Genomic DNA, 21,058 nt, shown 5'->3' on the forward strand with positions numbered 1-21,058 from the left:
CACACACACACAATCATGTCTATGAAAACATACTCATATAGGTACAAACTCATATAATACAATTTACACAGCATACAATATATATGTACAGTATTGGTAAATACGTAATATTAGTGTTATTACAATTTGCATTAATCTTTTTGTTATGTAATTTCCTCCTATAAACAAACTGGATTTACTCTTAAATAATGATTATTGATATATTTTAATGTCTACACTTCTTAGATAAATTCACCCTAACACAAGAAACAGCTCAAAAACTATGTATCACGTACAATAACATACAACACACATACTGCCATGGTTCATTACAGCAAAATTTCAAAAACAAGCTCTATGAACTGCAAAATACTGTCGGGCATCATTAGAGAAATACAGTGTTTTCTAATTCACCACCAAATCACATCAGTTTCAATAAATTTGTCTTGTGAAAATACATAACAAACAACTGAATTCTCTGCTCTAGAGAGAAGTTTATTTAAAACTTAATCTATTCACTTTATTGTAATGACAAGCTTGTTGCTGTGATCAGAGATATGATGAGAATTTTATTGGGCCAAAGACTTGTACTTCATATAAACATGATGTGTCTTCATAAGAAAAAAGAGGAAAAAAATGACAACAAATAGAATATTTCAAAAAAGAAATGATCATAAATCAACCAGAATAAACATGCAACATTTCTGCTTTTACAACAGCTACATATCAACTGGAAAGTACATTATTTAGAATTATTAAAACACTGTCTTTACTTCTTGGAAAAAAAAAATGTCAGCAAAGGGCTCCCTTGATTCAGGAGGGGAAAAACAGAACAATTAATTTTACAGCGCTGAAACCATTTCCTGAATGTGTCACTCCATTAAAAACTGAGCCTTTAAAATATCCTTTTAGAGAAGGATATTGTAATTTCACAAAAATATGTCCAAAAATGTTAAACATTTAGAAGTGAGGACATCCTAGATATAAAAGGTCTCTGGCTTGTTCCTAAGGTTCACACAAGCTTGTCTGGAACAATGTACTCTGAATGACACAAGGGAAAGTCAAGCCCAAATGATGGTGTAATTTTAGACACCTAACACTAAGGTGGGCCGGATGGCTTTAAATAATTTCTTGCCACAGGACTTTATTGGATGGATGAAAAGGTCAAAAGCAAGGCAATATTAAATAGGTTCTTAAGACCTCATTACCAATTTCTACTCAAATGTTGCTGATGACTTGATTCATTTTAAAAATAAGTTTTGACAAGGCCTAAGTAGAATTTCTAGTGAATAAATAAAATCTATTAAATTGTTTCATCGTGAAATTTATAGTGAGATTAATATCACTGAAAAAAAATATTTATAAACAGCCTTAACATATTCTTGAATGTCAAAATGGCTACTGCAGTGCAAAAATGCAAAATTACATATAATTAAAAAAGAGCAGTTTCCTAAAAATGACCGTCTATTAACCAGAACTATATGCATTATGTTTTACTTCTGTTACCCGAATAATGGGCAGTTTCACTTCCATGTGCAAACTGGGCAGTTGGATGAGTAGAGAGAGAGATTCCACATGTTATTCCTGCACACACTTTTTCTTTTATATAAAAAAAAAAAAAATTTTAACCAAGTCCCCTAGAGCAGCAATATGACATAAGAACCCATCTCAAAGAATGAAATTTAACAACTTGTGAATGTTTGCAAACAGGACAGAAAGAGAAACCACAACATATAAAAGCATTTAAAAGACTTTCAATTGGCTGTTCATTTACCACCAGCATTTTAAAATACACAAGACAATCTAAAGAATAAACTGTCAAACTACAATTCATTGGTCAGACAAGACAGTTGCAAAGAGCTGCTACTTACCCAGCAATTGAGATTAAGATGCCAACAGCCGATCTGCTGAAGTAAAGAGAAGCCAGAGGCAAGCACTCCTCCTTTACCGTTCAATTCTTCCATCCCTACTAAAATAGCATCCCTCGGGTACATAACCGCTTTGTCTCCTTGGGTCTCTTAACCTTAAGAACTTTTCCTCCCTTGCTGGCTGGATTCAGTTTTCTGTTTATCTCTCCTCTCAGAGCTTTTGATTTCTCTCTATTTTAACCACTTTTTCTTGTTTATTCAAAATCTATAAAAAGTTGCACCAAAAGATAAAGGTGGCTCTTACTGTATAGTTTGAGCCTTCGTAAACAGTGCAAGTTCCACAGCATGCTTGCATGGAGGAATATATTAAAGTTTGAGGATACTGACTTTTGCGGTAAGAAGCCCAAGTCAAAAAACACTGGAAACGTGAAATATATGCAAAGGAATAAAAAAAGTGCCTAATGGCCAATATTTATGAGGGACTAGTGCCAAGAACAAAAAGTGATAATTTACAAAAAAAAATTAAAAATCAGGTTTTCCAAAAGGCTACCTCATTTGAAGTACTTCTTTGAATTTTCACCTGCCCTGGGTTGCACTGACAAGTCAGCAGCCCAGGCTACTACACGGTAAGACCAAACATGGCAAAAAAAAAAAAGGCCGATAAAGGAGGGAAAAAAAACAACACATGACAACAGCGTCCGTAAAGAGAACAAGATCAGCAAAGTGTAGCAAGCAGCAGTCACTTATCTGCAAGACTGTCAAATTCAAAACAAATTTCACAAGGATGAGATGCTGCTAATAGAAAATATTTTCCCTTGTCACTTAAACATGTGTGACACATATACTGGGTCTCACCTTTGGATTTTTTTTTTAAATATAAACACAAGATTTTTTTAATATCGTTGGACCTCAAGTGGGGAAAAGCCAAACAAAATAATTTTAATGTGCCAAAGGTCTAAAGTAAAAGCTTTGACCAACATACAGAAATTCATCTGAATATAAACCTCATTCTGCTATATTTAAATATCGCTGATCTTGTTCTGTTACATTTTTTTTGCACAAACATCTAAACAAATATATTTTGTAACACATAATATGTGTTAATGTATGCATATTTTTGTAAAGGGTAATGAAAAACACTAAGCACTAAACAGTATTTTCTATATGATTTGAAAGAATTTTGTCTACTGACAAAATATTTTTATTACAATATTTAAACTTTAACATACTAATCAATCAAGAGTTAAAAACAGACACTGCCTTTAAATGTAGCATGCCTTCCTGAAAGCAAAATGACCTATAAAAATATTGATTTTTTTCTGCTGACAGATTTGCAAAAAAAGAAGAAAGCACTTGTAACTAAAAAATATCTGCTAAAAAATAAATAAAAGCGGATGCATGCATAATAAAGGTAACAATCAGTGGCAACCTTCCTCTTGGTATTTCAACCAATCTACATTACAGACACAAGCTTTCAGCATTCAAAATTATTGCTTCATGCTGAACCTCAAATGTTTTTAATTGATTTTTTGGTACCATAGTAATATTTATCATTGTCAGAAAACCCTGATATTTGCAGTTACACAAAATAGCTGCAATATGATAGAGATCGGAGAGTAACAGAGAGAAACAAACACAACTACAGCTACATTTTTCTCTTCCTTTTTTGTTCTCTGCACTTATCTGGCCTTCGCGTGCAAAGTGTCAGCCAGCAATCTTTAGGCCCTTAATACCAAAACAAAAACCCTGAGAATTTCCTTTACATGGCAATAACAAAAGCAACAAGACTCCAGTTTGACAAGTAAAAAGCCCCAACAACATAGCGGCTAATTGCCTTCCCTCCCTCTATTCACAGAGGCCAGCACACTCCAGCGGCTGGCTTTGTCACACGTGCAATTTCTTAAATAAACTGCTAGTTTGCTTGCTGGTGATGGACAGTTCCCAATCATTACCAACAATAAATGCTAACAGTGTGGCCAACAGGATGGGCAAGTGCAGAATGCATTTCTTCTTCTGTGGTTTTGCTTAAGGGAAGAGTTGGTTGAAATTCTGTACCCCAGCGAGAAGCTTTCACGCAAGATATTTAAGTAACTTTGACCTAATCTGAGCAACGACTTTCTCGATAGGACAAAAGATACATACTGGCCAGATCTCAACTCACTTAAGCCGAGTACAACTAGTGTACTTGTCAAAGTACAAATCAGTGCAGAAAATACACAATACTATTTATATGGGAGAATAAAGCTGAAACATCAAATAGATTTTAATTCTTAGTAGAGTTCCAACATTTAAGAAAAGTATATATTGATACACATCTGTCCTGCTTGCAGATTGAAATGAAGGAAAATGTCAAATGCCAAATTAAATCCTAAATGATAGTAAAACAACATCAAGGACTAAAACAATGTGTATTTTTAATTGAATATTTTAAATTTTACCCCAAAAAAGGTGAATAAAAATTCTTCATACTATTTATAATAAACGCCTAGCTGCAAACTGACAATAAGGAAGATAAAATAAAAAAAATGTTAGATCAAATACTTAAATTTTGTATTGTACACGAAAGACTAATGTCAAGTCTTAATTTCCACTGTTACTTGTTTAAGCAAAGTCTTCGAGGTAATAAAAGACAGGCAACTTATTAAATTCCTAAAAGTGAAAGATACACGATTTTTAAATAAACACACCAGCTTCTATAATAAAGCAACTACCAATTTAGTTGACAGCTTGAAAATTAAAAAAAAAATTGGATTTATAAAATTATTAAAAGCACAGCTTACCATTTATAACAGCTCTATTTGGGATGCTTCTCGGTTCTTGGTTACAACCAGCATGCTGCTGTTGTTTGCTTTAGCAGGCTGTCTACAAGATGCTCATCACATTGTCATTGACTAATCCACTGGAGGGCAGCACCCTACTTAGTGCAGCCTTCCCCTGCTCGAGCAAGCCAGCAAAAAAAGCCAAGAGGCGAGATACACTCTCGAGCAACACCAGGTCTTCAGAAGAAAAGATGCTGGAAGCCCATTTCCATTCATAGAATTAACGCACTTGGTGGGAAAGTGCTCAAAAACGTCAAAGCTCCCCTGTTCATCCTCGCAAACGGCTATTACACATTTTTTGAGTTATGTTTTTCTGATAAACATTTTTAAAAGAAACAAAAATGGGCATATTCTTTGCTGACTTTGCAAACATAACAGTTACTTAAAGATGTGTCCTCTAGAGTTACTCTAACTTGACCAGTTCTTGTCTTCGCCACATAAAAACCTTCAATTCAAATCTGTTACAGGGGGAAAAAAGAATAAGAGGGGTAAGAAAAAAATCCACTCAGTCTTTAGTATGTAATGGTTGATAAACGCGGCTATGACTGTGGATATCTAATAGGTGAAATAGTGGATTGAAGTGATTTAAAAAAGAAAAAAGCAGTGGCAGTGTTAAATTAAATCTTCTTGTTTCCAACAATCCAAACCATTTTTAAATAAATTAACAGAAGAAAAATTGTTAACAACTGAATCAAACACACTCCAAAATAAGCCTTGTAAACTCCTGAAGCACTGTCAGTATTATATCTGGCATGACTAAGAATGGCTTCACAGAGACGAATGCCTACATTTAAAGCCATGGTCCTAACATACAGTTATCTAACACTGCTGCGCGCCTTTTAAGCATAGTAGGAAGGAAAAAAAAAAAAAAAATGACCATTGATCTTCAAATAGCGATAATTGAAAAGATCAAAAAGATTAAACAAAATCACGAATGTGCTGACTTACCATGTTATGCTTTTTGTGTTGCAACTTTGTAAAAAATTTCACTCAAAGGAGCTGCATCGGAGGTGTCAAATTTTTGCTGCAGACTCTGATCGTATTACTTCCGCAGTCCTGCCTTCCAATGCTTCAGAACTTTTTCTGTTTCTCTTTTATTTTGTTTGTGGTACCTAGCTTTTTTTTTCCTCCCTCGCTAAAGACTTTAAAAGCCTTCAGCTCACTAAACCAGCACAAATTATCTTGCCACCTTGCGCAGCTCTGATGCTTTGGCCGCTAACTTTGGAAGGCCCTTTACTACTGCATCAAAATTAGCATTGTCAAAGCAGTTAATGAATATTAATATTGTATTTGTCATTGGAGCTGGCCCGTTGCTGAACTCCAAGTCATCCATCAGGGACAAGATTAAGAACACAATTATTTCTGACTGACAGGGACTAAATCTGCTACTCTCTTTTTTTTAATACAATTTAAAGAAAAAGACAAAATAATATCATCTTAAGGTGTCTCCCTAGAGATGGGGGCTAGATTAATATACTTTTAATGAAGTAAGAATTCACTGAGCATGAAGGGGGTGTTAAAAAGATGCAAGGTCTGTGTGTGGGCGTGGGGGGTGTCATATTCAAAAATCAAACTCACAAATTCAGCATTTTTTGAAAATTAAACAACAAATGGTAGTTCTTCGAACAGCTGTCCAAATCTTTATTCATTTCACTGTAAGAAAAGATTACAAGAAATCCACATGCTCCCCCCCATTACCAATCTCCATTTAAAGGGCTTCAAAAATGAAATATTTTTTCTCCACTTGGGATAATTTTTCTATATGTTCTCTTATAACGAGAAGAGTCAAAAGACAGCGTTGTAAATAATTCCTACACAAATTTGACAAGAAAACACCTTTATCAAATGTAGCGACTTTTACTGTTATTCCCCGAGTCCCCGTTTACCATCTAACCCACTTTAGACCATCAACAACTCTGTGTACTTGCAGAAGAATTTTAAATGATCTTTCAGCACAATATCTATCGTGAAAAAATAGGAATATATTTTACTTTTTTTTTCTCCCACACTAAAAAACATATTGGTGATTGAGGCAGCAATTAAAGTAAGGTTGTGGTAGACTCAAAGCCTCAGAAACTGATATTTTACATGTAAATTCAGTTACTATCTCAAGATTCCAGTTTAATTAAAAAATGTGACCTGCAGAAGATTTAACACAATACAAATTTTGTGTTCCAAATGTAAAAGCGAATAATATATCAAACAACAGATACATAAACAGGATATGTATCAATTAAGACAAATGTATGTTATTTTGCTTTGGTTTAAATCACTTTAAAACACACACACATTTTTTGGTTCAGTTTGTTGTGTTAAACAGTGTTCAAAAAAAAAAAAAAAAGTTTTAGAACATGACAGACTAAAGAACAAACTAGAAATGTTGGACCTCACGCCGAGAATCATCCTAAAACAGCAATTCTTCACTAACAAAGGCCAGTTTCATTCTTTTTTTGTAATGGTAAATTTTTTTATGCTACTTTAAAAGGTGCTTGGCAAATAGAATGAAGAAGAAGAAGACAGATGTCGTAGATGTGCCTATCAGTCTGCCAAATCATGGGGGTCTAGGTCAAGCTGATGTGGCTACAGAGCTAATCTACAGCTCCTGCTGGCCACCCCATTGGCCTCTAATACCATTAGCAACCCTTAGATGAACATTCTAAATTGGAGTTTTGTTCTTGAGGTGCCAGTCAGACTTTCAAAACCAAACACTGTACTCTGCAAATACAGATGGCAAAGTCTTTAAGAAAATAAGCTTTCTTATAAACGCAAATTATATGTATAATATGTCATTACACACATTCATATAAATGTATGTCGGTGAAATAATTTCAATAATGTACTTCCTTTTTCTTACAAAGATATGCTAATTGCAATTTGAAAATCCATAAAAATCTTCTAGGAATTTCATACTTTATTTCACAATTAAGAAATAACTTGCAAGGAATTAAATTCCATAAATAAGAATTAATAATTGCCATCCCAAAACATTTTCATTATAAGCAAAAATGAAAAATTTTAAATATTTGGAAATAACAAAAAATGAATTGAATGACACAATGTAAAATTATGAAAATTGAAAAAGAAACTATATTAACATAATTCTTATTTATAAAATAAAAACACTGAAAGAAATATTAGGATTTTTGTACACCTACTTAACATTACTAAAGTAATAAATGGCTACACAATGAATACACATGATCAACATATGTTGCAGTGGACTATAAAAACAATGATAGCACTCTAGTAAAGTGTACACATTATGTAAAACAGAACTAATAGAATGAAAATAGGATAAAGACAAAAAAAAAAATACTAAACCTCCCCTCGTGTTATTACTGATATTTGTACTTGCCAAAAGTAAGAATTGATGCATATAACACAACACCCATCTATTTGTAACAGCTAGTTCTCCAGAAATCTTTTTACCCAACATGATTACATCAGTGCTAGTATCAAATTAACACCACGACTTTGAAACGTATTGATCTGCTATTAAGACACTAGTGAACTTGATGAAATGAGTGCTGTAGGTGCATTTGAGACTTCAAAGTCTCACACAACCACATAAAACAAGCTCCTTTGATCCTAACTCCAATCTAGAGAGGGTTTAAAGCCCAATTCTCCTTAAGCCACCCTTCATACTCGTCATGTCTGATTCCTTACTCACCAACTACTTGAAAATGTTAATTGCCAAGCTTTAACAAATGAAGAGCACAAAAAAAAACAATATCACGGACTTCCTGACACATCGGCATGAACTACAAGTATGTTTTCCTTCTAGGCAGGATTACCACTTAACCATAATAATAATAATAATTAAAAAAAAATTGATACTCCTGAATCAGTTGCTTCTTAGTTTTGCTCATCACACACTATTCACGTGTTTGCTTTAAAACTTTTTCAATGAAGACTATTTTGTTATCATTGGATCACTAAAAATAAATGTAAGGATTAACAGAGCAAATGCTGTGAAGTTTATAGGTAAACAATTAATATTTTAACTGAATTAATAACACAAAGGCAAATACCAAAACCCACTCACATGCTTTTATTAAGCACCCTTTAATAAACTGACCATGCTAAATAAATAGAGAGTTTTATGGATAAATAGATATTTCAAGATCGATAGAGTGATGTGATTTTATTTTTTGGTGTCAGTTAAATTCTTAAACATGTGGAATCTATACGTAGCTTCAGATACTGATAACTGCCTGTTGCATTCAGTCTACTGGAGCTTAAGATTATGAAGCAATGCCAGGCAGTCGTATATTTTCATCAGTACAACAAAGTGACAATAATTTACTATGACTTGGTTAATAATTCTGTTGACTAATTAATAACAAGATGTGTTCTGAAAGCCCACTTGCAAAACACTGAGCTTTAATTTTCTTTTCTGTAACATTATAACACATAAAAAAATGTGATCTTTAACAAGAGCTTACTGATGGATAGGGTATTCTTTTGACAGGAGATCTATGAATACTGAAACCAGGTCTTCTTTGAAATGATACATTAATTTTAACAAAGATTTATGGATGTGTAATAAATGATAAATATGAGATTTAAATGTGAGAGCAAATATTTAATGTATTTTTACTAACTTACAGACTGACTGAATATTAGAATACAGAAATGTTGACACTTTGATGGAACAACAAAAAAATGTAGCTAAAAAAAATGTTATGCATTATCCATGTGGATAATGTTACAAAAGGAATAATAATGTTTAATAACATTCAATATTTCATTTTATTCATTGCTTTATTAGCAATTAACATTAAGTCTATTTATGAAAAAAAAGGTAAAAAAAATTATTAATGTAAAGGAAAAATATGAATTACAGTACCAAAAGCTAAATCCTGAAACAAATATAATATGTAAGATACCATGGCAGATTTCTGTTCTAACTTGCATATAATTAAATTAAACAAAATTTTGATAGATGCGAAGAAACACAATGCAAGTTATACATGCAGATCACTTTAAATTTTGTCAGAAAAAATAAACAGCTTTACTTTACACATTTTCTCTTCATTTTAACAATTTTCAAATTAATTAAACTGAAACTCTCAAATCAAGCACAGAAAATAGATGTACATGAATATTTTAAGTGCCAAGTAAAAGTAACATTAGCTTTTAAATGGAGAGTAAGATGCAACTCATTGATTGTTTTCTGGGAACACAATATGAATAGTTTCACCCAAAGAGTGGAGATGTTTCAATGGGAAATGTGAGACATCAGGTAGTTGTATCACCATCAGAATCTCACAATGTGTTTTTTTTTTTTTTTTGGGTCGACCTTAGTGATGTTTTCATGTTTGGGCTAGAGAGGGAGATAAATTTAGATACATTTTGTTTTGTTTCATTGTTTTTGTTTTAGCCTACTTACAATTCTAAAGAAGAACTTAGTACATGATTGTGACAATGTGCAAAAAAATCCTATGCCATAAGCACAGAAGAGAACTTTCACCAATTAGTAGGGAGAAAAAGGAGGGAAAAGCCACAGAGCTAGCACTCAAAGAGCCAGGCCTTGCGGCAAAGCTGTCATGTCTACTGGATTGATCAACAGGGCCGCTATTTCTAATGGCATGTTGTCATGAAAAGTCAGCCACAGGGAGCCACCTGCCTAACTCCTTACAGACAGCTGGAAGAAAAAAAAAATACTTATTCTTTGGCAGTGTCTTTTACTAGTAATTTTGGAGAATTTGCTTTTTTCTGTGCAGAAAGTGACAGGTGTACAACACAGTCTTTACTTGGATTGTCCTACTAATAATATAATAATAATAGCCTTTAAACAAATGGAATGTGCATAATAATCAAAATATTGATAGACAGATACCTGTTTACACAAACATTATATAAATATTCATATACAGACAGGCATGCACGCAAACAGATATATGCTGTATCTATAACCTGAACCAATAAATATCAATATAAGTTTTAAAAGTCTTTCAAAAACGAAAATTTCGAGTAATTACTACAGCCATTTCAGAAATTTCACAATGAAATCTAAAATATTAAAAAAATTCTTAAATCATTTTTAATATTAGTATATTACATAATAAAGATAATACAAATTAATACATTTTAAATGATTGTCATAGTGTCATTTGTATTTGTTTTAGAGAAAGTCTTCATAGCTAATCTTCTATACTATACAATTAGATACACTTCTGGCGTACTAGCGGATAAAACTGGAGTCATTCTGTCTTTGACCACAAGAGTGCTACCTTGCAAACAAAAAAGTCAAATAAAAGTTACACAACTTTTCAGTTCAAGGTAGCGCTTGTGTTTGGTGTGCATGTCACGTACAGTAACCTTTTATCGGCACTGCCTCTGGTCTCATCAGTCGATGAAATTCTCAGCCCGCGGCAATAGCTTAGCCGAGGGACACAGACCAATGGAGAAATTTTCATTGTGTTAGCATTTCAAATGGCGAGAAAGGGGGGAAGAAGCGCTAACTGATCATTGCCAGCGGAATTAATTGGCTATTTCGAGAATAATGTCCCTTACCCAAGATCCTTGGAGGCTGAGCACAAGTGCAGGCTACATTTTGTTCAAAATCTTCAAAAAGAGACCGCTTGGGGGTACTGGCCATATTAGGGTTTTAGCGCATTCCCCTAAAGGCCAGAAAATAATCAGAAGCGTTGAACCAAACTCAACTAATCCGTTTCCTAATTAAACACAGAAATCCATTACACCAAGCCATATTGCTCAACAAAGGGAAAAAATACTTTAAGAAAAATCATAATTTGGAACTTAATACAATAAACTAAAGTGAAATAAAGACAATAACAAATAATGGAAGAGGTTGGAGAAAAAACACACACACACACACACACACACACACACACACATAAAAAACCTAGGGAGTATATTTTGGAACAGAAACAGGGTAAACTCGGCTTTTTGCCAACGTTCAATAAATGGCTCAAGATGGTGCCACGCTGGATCCTTTCTCTTTATTCTAAGGGATTTAAGTTAGAGCTTTATTTTGCATTGCTCAAGCATATGCAATGACCCTGACTGATATTAGTGAAGCTTTAGACATATCTTAATCTAACCTTTTTAAAGCTCTGTGGTTTTGAAACTCAAAACAGCATAAAGAATGTGCATTGTTGGGCGGCCCTGGGAGATTCAGTAGAAGCTTTGGCTTGGTCCAGGTCAGCAGCCCTCTGGATAAACAGCTGCTTCTGCCGCCAGATCAGTTCTGGAGACCAAAGAGGGAAAACAAAAACAACAACAACAAAAATAAAAATAAATAAATAATAAAAAAAAAACTTAAGAGATTAGGAAACCTTCTCAAATTTTCTATCTTTCCATATCGACCGACGGCCTAGTGCGAAGTGTCAATTTCGCCTTCCAAAGAGAGCACACAAATTCGCAGCGGCCCCATTATGCGGTCTCCGCGCTCATTGTAAATTCTGTCAACGAAGTCAATCTTATTAACTTCCGCGCCGGTTCACACATGACATTTTCTTCAATTTTCTTGCTGACATCAAAAACATCAATTAGCAGCTCGAAAATAGGACGGAGGGAATGACAGAGTCCGATAACGTCAACTATTTGAAGCCGAGGGTAAATCTATTCTCCAGTTTCTGAATGTGTTCATTACAATTGCATTTTCAAAGCCAACCACCAAATAGCACAGAAATTAAATTTATCATCTAGAAATGTCCAGAAATTGTTTTTTTTTAATCCTATGTCTATCTCTTACTCTCAGAGTCTAACAAAAGCACATGCAACAAGGTATTATATGATTATTAGTATTTTTTTTTGTTTAACATAACTCTACTTTTACACTAGCTAAAAATTATGCAGTAAAATATCATCTCTCTTTATGCTTTTTTCTGCAAACTACATCTCTTTATACAAGTTGGACAAGATTTAAAGCTGGCAAGAACAGGTCAAAATGTTTATATATTGTAAAAAGGTCAGGTTTTAATATCCTATATTACTTCAGTGAGCTAATAGTGTATTGCAAAAAATGAACAAACCAATACACAGAAAAAGACTAACCTTAACCATTAGGTATTATAAATTATGATCAATGATGACAGAGAAGAGGAAAAGATAAATACACCAACAAGCAGTATGATGACACTAATAAAAAGCAAAAACTAGATCCAAATTTAATTAATTTTAATATCTGCACAGGAATTCTAAATAACAAAAAGGTTCAGTTTTGTAAATTATAATAAAAAATAAATAAAACTGAGCTATCCCTAAAGACTAGATGGCATTAAGACATGAAAAAATGCATATAATTACTATTTTACCTTTTAAACTAAATCGGATCTAAATCAAGATAATAATAAAATTCTATATTAAAAGTACATGTTTTACAGAACCCTTATTTCTCCAGATGAACAGCTTTATTTAAAAACAAATAAAAAAAAGGAACATTCACAGCATGAAGTACACCCATTTTAAACTATTATAGGTTTATTGAATCACTATTATTACACTGCTAAAACTTTCCTAAATTAATCTTTTTATATATATATATATCAATCTTGTCAAACTGAGTTTCTTTATAGGGAAACAGGATCCTGAATGTGAACAGGGTATTTGTTTTCTAAACACATAGAAAATAAGAACTCGAAACAATTTTTAACCAACTAAATATGTAACTCAAACTGGGCAATGTAACATTGCACTAAAAGCTATTTTTGCTGATACACCCACAGTACAGCAATATTCCACTTACTACTGTTACATTTCCTAGGGGTGAAGAATGAAAGTTTAGCATCTGTTGAAGATGGTGGCTTCTACTTAATGTAAAGAAAAACAAAAGCTTACACTGTGATACATGGATCACATTCCTTGGGCCCATTGATTTCTTGATCTTTTGACATTATTTAGTTGCTTTCTGTTTTCTTGCCTGTCTTTTTTTCAATGTCACAAAAGACAGAAATGTCTAAACAACTGAAGGTGGGAGTATCTATTAGCTGTCAAGACACAGCTTTTCCCGGCATTGAACAAGATTACACCTAACAGAATGCCGAGAAGCGGTAAGAAAGCAAGATCTAATTTTTTAATGGGATAATCATATTTCTGAGCTAAATAATTTTTGTTAAGCAAACAATAATGGTCTTGTTTGATGGACATGCAATGAAAAAGGTTATTCAATGTCAAGTTTGGATTTTCAATATAGCAGGTAAAACCACCAATAAGTTTCACGACTGAAAGGCGATTCATCAGTCTGCATGTAAGTATATTATTTCCCCAGCTGCACATTTCACTTCACTGTACCTGAATGTATACCTTCGTACTGGCTTAATAAAAATTTATTTTAGAAACTATAAGGACAGAGATTAAAGCAAATATGGCAATGTAAATTTAAAGACAAAAAACGATAGTTATTTGGTGTTATGATACCACAAATATATATTTGATACTCTTACTCATACAACATTACTAAATGAACATTTTTTAACTGAGAACTACATATCCTGTCATACAAAAAGTTGTGAATATTTTCCCAATTATCACATATTTCAATACATACCATCAAGTCATTAGATCAATTGTAAGGGATCCATACAAACATGTAGGTATGCAATTCTTTCTCCCTCTTTCATACTTCCTTTTCTTTCCATCCATTGCATCACCCTAGCCAAAGCACCTTTTTTGGTATTTGTAATGCCTTTTTATATTGCTACCAGTGGTTATTCTGCATTTTTCTAGAAGCTGTCTCTGAAGCAAGTAGATAATAACAGTTTAAAAAGCCTAGTGCACTATAGTAATTCATTTGCAGACTAAGAAACCTGGCAATCAATTGTTCTTGCCTCTAAATTCATATAATCAACTAATATACTGTACAGTAGCTGCGTAATATGGCTGAAGAAAAAAAAAAAACAAAAACATAGCTTTTCCTGGATTTGCCCCGAAACGCATGCAAACAGAATGCTTGACGTTGAAATAAAAGTCAATAGGTTTCAATTTTGAGTGCAAACGCTTACATGAATAAAAGCCTAGTACTTTATTAAACAGTTGAGCAGCATATTATTGTACTGTCTAATTATACTGTAATTTGATAGGAGACAGAATTTGGCTGGAATATGCATTCTTAGAAAGACAATAATTTGAAATCCACACTTGTACCTAAGAAAGAAAGAATCATGGATACAAATTTTTTGAATACATTTTATGGCATTTCTTATTACATTTATGGGATATTAAACAGACAGCAAAAGTGGCATTTTAATTCTAGACTGTAGTGCAATCAATGCAAACATTTCTTATGATTTAGTCTCCCTTCCAAAAGAGTCTGCACATATATATGTCCATGTATACATGTTTACTGTTTATATTTCCTATATGTATAGTACATGTGAGTAAGAATGTTTACACACACACACTCTATACACATAGAAAATACATATAGTAAACATGCAGAAATCAACATACACACACACACACAAATCTATCTTTCATATATATGTATTACAAATGCAACCAAAAATGTTTATTATTTTACAAAATATATTATTTAATACAAACAGTTTTAGGAGATCGCTCATAATGTACTGCATATCAAATGCAGATGCTTAAACGTTTAACTGCAGAACACATTATAAATGTACTCGATCACTTTAAAGAAAAGTAACCCTCAAACACTACAAATACATCCTCACTACAACATATACATATATGAATAATGAATTATTAAAACATACTAGGGAGACAGAGTTAAAAAAAATTTGTCTATTTTAAAAAGGCAGAGTAGAGGCAAAGCACAGAAAATTTTAAGACCAATTACCTTAAAAAATATATGCATAAATACAGTATATATCTACAGTATATGTATATATGGGTACACACTACTGTACATGTGTGTATACACATATACTGTATATACATATATACACACACACACACACACACACACACATACACATATATATATATATATACACACACACACACACACATACATACATACATACATATACTCACACACACACCTATAAACACACCACAAGAATCTTGTGGTCAAGATTTCAGCATGAAATGCTGCCCTTGAAAGTGTCTGCAAAAAGATCCATTAGGCACTGCTTCAAATCGCTTGATCTATTATTCACAAAAGAGAATTCTCCTTTGTTTAAGTAGCTATTTAGTTTTGGTTCAATTTAGAGTTACATCTCTACGTTTTAATAAAAGGCTGAAAAACTAATTTAAAAAAATAGTATTGTTTTGCACATTTTTTAACCAATGTTTTAATTACTCTTTAAGGAGTGTCAAAGGCATATTTATTATATTTCTTGAATAATGAATTGATTCTTTTCAGTATTTACAAAACTATCACTAACCACCTTGGTCTCAAAACTATTGTTATTTTAAAATTAAATAATTCTTGGAATGGACCTTCTTCCTTCACATATTTGACATACCTTTCTCAATATATGTAATACATCCACGCTATAAAAAATTTATCTGGAAAAAATACTTTTTTTCTCCAAATTAAATAAATATTTAATCTTATTTTCAAAACTACATTTACCATAATTCTTTTTAGTTAATTTAAGTTCACCCTTCCTCTTTATAACTAACTGTTCGTTTCTACCTTTCCAATTACAGCTGGAGTTTGGGATTTACAAATTCAGTCTTTCATGTTGTGTGTTAGTAGATAAGTCACTCTACACCATAAAAGAGTGTTTTTAATGAGCTGTGCCAGGGTTAATTGGTTAGCTAAGATCCTGTAGTCATGTGTTTTAATATGAAATTAAGCTATTTCCTGGAGTTTCCGAGAGTTATTTAATTAAAACACTTCAGCCAATTTTATTTCCAGCAGTGCTTAGCACTGTAAGACAGATCATTTTCAGAAAAACAGCTTATTAGGCACAATGAGACAGACAGACAGAAAACAAAAATTACTTTATTAGCACTGATGTATTTTGTATGGGTGTTAACTACTGGTTTGCACGAGTGTTCACATTTGCTTTGAACTGTAGCCACATGTTCAATAAAATACATGTACTCTTCACATTTTAACAAAAATATCACCAATAATTATTTCCTGCATCTAATCTTGACCAACACATATTCCCCATTACTGTTCCCATGCTATTGCATTAAGTCATATTCCTTGATTTCTATTATTCCAGGTCCACTGTGTTTATGAAAAAGGAACAAATGACATAATATGTGAATGATGAAATGCATTATACGAGCCTTGGTTTGTTAAGAAAGGGATTTAAACAACTCTTGAATAATATTTTTGCAGTTAAAAATAGCTTTGCATTGTCTTGCTGTAAACATGATTTATAGGGAGTTCAAAAAAATAGTTAACATTTTAAAGTCAGACTTTTTAAATTGGTTATTTCATTCTGTAAGAATTAGGATTAAAATATGGATAGGAAGAACTTAGATGCAAGAGGAAATTTACAGAAACTCAAGAAATATGGAAATAATATAACAAACACCACCCTCCTCAAACCTCCACATGAGAAGAAAAAAGAAACTTCTGGCCTTTTAACTTTACTAACACTGTCTCATTAAAGACATATATAGTATAAACAAGGTCTGTATAAAAAGGTGCATATATGCATTTGAAGAATATGTTGCCAAAACACAAACAGCAGGAACATTTGCTATTATTACCAAGTACATTAAGTAAATCTACCCATACAAAAGACTTTATAATTAACAGTAGTAAATGCATTAAGTTGCACTTAAGGAGTCCTGACAGTCTAATTATATCATTTACCAGTGAACTACCAGTTAAACTAATTCAATTTATCTTCATTCCAGCCATTGGAGACTGATGGATAGTAATCATTAGAAGTGACAAAGAGGTGTACCAAAGAGGAGAATGGGACGTTACCGTATTATGGATAGAGCTGTTACAAAGCTACTATTGCTTAGCGACTCAAAATGGGATTTTAGGTGCACACCATTGCCTTTGCTAAGTGCATTCTATACATATCCAGAGCAGCAATTGTTACAGAGCGACCAGGTCAATGGATGAATAGTTTGTCAGCAAAACCGGCTGACTTCAGCAGAATTTCTTTTCTGTCTAACTTAGTTGTACAACACAACAGGTTTAAACTGAAAAATGATAAATTTAGAATGAACCAACTCAGAAAGTTGTTTATTTTTATTTTATTTAATCATGAACCCTGTATTACAGAACACTTTACAGTTTTCAGCACTTTATAGGCAGTTTTTCCCATTCCATTCATTTTACATAATACAGTACTCTTTTATGTATATAATTAAAGAATAGTCAAATATAAGTAAACAAAAGTACTAAGTGTTCTACCAACTAACTGTGTGTAAATATATCCTCATAATCATCTATCAATTTTTTTGAATGACTTATTGCAATTCACTTTGAGAATAGATAAAGCCTACCTCATGAGAAAGACTGGACTGATCAGACAGTTTTACTTACTGAGTAAAGAGCTGGAAAGAAAATTAGAAAAGTTCTATAATAAACCACTTGACATGCTTGTGCTGATTGATGCAAGCTTACTAGTTAAACATTAAGAGATATAAAATATTCATGGGGGGGAAGTTAGAATCAAAGTGGCCACCATACACTCCTTAATAATTACCTAAACAAGAAAAAAGAAACAAAATATATATCAAAGCTCACAAACATAAATGTTCAAATATTGTTTTATTCTAAACTTCAAATAACACTATTATCATTATTATTGTTGCTGACTATAAACTAAAAAGTTTGCTTTAATGTCACACTCCAAAATTCTAGTCAGTAACACAGAATCTGTACAGTTAAAATATTCATTGTTGAGATACAATGTGTGCTAATTTCATGACAAATTATAGAAGGACATTGAATTTTAAGTTTTCCAACAGATTTTTTTTAAAAGAAACAACACACCTGGTGGTTGTTCTCTATTTAACACATTTTAAAATTTTGTACTCTTTCCAATAAACTGCATTGTAAATGGTTTACCAATTTACAAATTTGATCATAAGTTTTATTTTATCTTGAAGTAAAAAGGAGTGGTTAAATAATAAATTGTTGTTATGTTTAAGGCAAAACAAATAACTGCAAATATTGTGAAAAAGGAAACAACTTATTATTATAAAAAATGTGCAAAACTGAGATTCACATGGGTAAAATCAACCTGAAAAATCAAGGCAGCCATTCACAGAGGTCAGATAATTTGCCAGCAACATCACATAAAAACACCCTATAAACCTACTGCCGTAGTCTTTCCAGCAATATTCCACTTGAGGAAGTGCAAAGGGACAGATGAACTTAAAGTGTACCACATCTCTTTAACTGTGGAATGCTTCATGGGTCTAGGCAGGAATCTGTCAACAAACACATATATTTGCCTTATAGTTACTCATCTTCCTTTTTTCATTCAGAAGTTAATTATGAAGTAATAGTTGGACATTTTTGCCCAATTAATATAACTGTCTTGTCAGTTTAAAGTGCCATATTATATAAGTTTGAAAAACAGTGGGTATGTATACATATCCAGAAATATGTTAAAACAGGTTTGTACCAGTGGTCATCCCAAAAGAAATATACATATAACATTACATTTTCATACCCTTCTAGATGCTGTAAAATACAAAGCTTTATTAGGCTTGGGGAAAAAATGTCTATGCTTTTCTGGAATGCAAAATATATAATAGTAATGGAAAAACAGTTGTGCATTGACGCTACATTGGATGGTATTAACACCACAATGCATAAAAGTTTAGTTTACAGAATGGAAAGGTCCACCATGACCCTAAATTGGCCTGAGCAGGTTAAGAAAAAAAATTTAACGATCAGAATATATGCATGCACCTGCCCAGTTGCAGACACCTAGGGGTACATCACTGCCAGTAAACTGTCAGCTTGATTTTCTTAAATAAACGGATATCATTATTACAAAATCATTTTTGTGTATGTGTGTGAGAAAGCGAGAGAGAGACAGATGTTGGGAGCATGTGTTTATAGTGTATTGCCGCACCAACCACATGACGAACCACATGTACTGGGACCCAAGAGCAGTGAGTGACACTTTCGAACCACACTTTAAATAAAATAATAAAAAAAAAATGGTGGCTAGATTGACAATCCTGCCAGCAACACCCAGGTTTTCCCTATCAATTGGAGAACCTGCTTGCAGGGCTGGATGCAGATTAATGTCATACCTAGGATGAATCAATTGCTGCTTAAAGGCCTTGCTCAAGGGCCAAACAGAGTAGAGTCACTTCTGGCATTTTGATTGTTGGTACAGATAGAATAGAAGCCCCAAACCAATTTGGACTGGCTGAAGCATTAAAAAGCCCTACAACCTAAAACAAGAGCATTACGGCACTTGAGGTAAGGCAATATAAATAATGTAACCGATACTTTATGAGTATTTCTGCAACACTTTTTATGAACTAAGGAAAATTCTGTTAACCATCTATAAGATAACATTAACAGGAATTGAATAATAAAGCAGCGTTATCTAATTAGAAGCACAAAAGCACTATAAAAATTCATCAAAGTGGTTAAATATTTTCCAGGTTATTTGTATTTACACACAGCAGAAAAAAAAATTTTTTTGGATATCATTTAATTGCTGTGTTACACACCAAAATAATATTGTTGAAAAGATACCTGTTCTTGCCAGTTTGATTACTTATTTGTTAAATAAATGATTTTCTGCAACCGAGACATTCAAACGGTGCCCCCCCCCCCAAGACATACCTTTATTGCTTTTAGAAAATGCACATTATATAAACCAAACAAATGTATATTAAATATTATTTTTAATTTTCAACCCTTCCAAAGCATTTTAAATGTTACAATTAAATTGTGAAGAGTTGAATTTGAACCTGCAATTTCAGAACAAGTTCCTTAAATAGCAAACTACTCTATAAACACAATGCAGCAAAGCCTTGGAAACTGTTATGGACAACCAATAAGCATGGAGCTAATTTAAACAGCTAAAAACAAGCAGACTAATACGTCATGTAGAAAACAAACAGAAAATATATTCTAAGTTGTTGGTATATTATTTCAATGTGCCAATGAAAGTAAAAACTGGTCAAAATTCAATTTTCACAAAAATTGAATCAGAGTTCAGTAAACAGAGCTTATGTAAGTGGTAGCTGTTAATGGTTATGATATAAACATTTTCAAAAATTTTTAGGAATATGAATAAAATTAAATTCAGACGCAGTTGTTTACTTATTGCCATAAAAATGAAAAGCACCACCCTTAGGAGCTTCTAATTTAATATAATGAAAAAAGTCAAGATTTTAAAATCATGTAGACTTTAAGGAGTTCAGCTAATGCGCACAAGGTTGACTAGCAGGCAATTCGTTTGCCCTATATAAAGATGAACAGCTGTGGCATAAAACATTTTTTTTTTTAAATACGATTTTCTAAATTGCCCCTAGTGTGTGGGTGGGGGTGTG

At 32.7% G+C, this 21,058-nt stretch overlaps 1 protein-coding gene across 36 annotated transcripts in view; it reads right to left on the reverse strand.

The window, feature by feature from the left end:
• Nucleotides 1-21,058, reverse strand: part of tcf7l2 (transcription factor 7 like 2) — a 220,568-nt gene that overhangs the window by 41,743 nt on the left and 157,767 nt on the right. The window contains exon 1 of one of the 36 annotated variants that reach the window (XM_039776377.1): nucleotides 1,851-1,988. The exons of the other annotated variants lie outside the window; for them this stretch is intronic. Coding sequence (XP_039632311.1) covers nucleotides 1,851-1,973 — 123 coding nt within the window. The 5' untranslated portion in view covers nucleotides 1,974-1,988. Of the gene's footprint in view, nucleotides 1-1,850; nucleotides 1,989-21,058 lie in introns of those variants that run through there. 36 annotated transcript variants of the gene reach the window in all.

Source organism: Polypterus senegalus, chromosome 1, assembly GCF_016835505.1.
Source record: "Polypterus senegalus isolate Bchr_013 chromosome 1, ASM1683550v1, whole genome shotgun sequence".
Taxonomy (NCBI): domain Eukaryota; kingdom Metazoa; phylum Chordata; class Cladistia; order Polypteriformes; family Polypteridae; genus Polypterus; species Polypterus senegalus.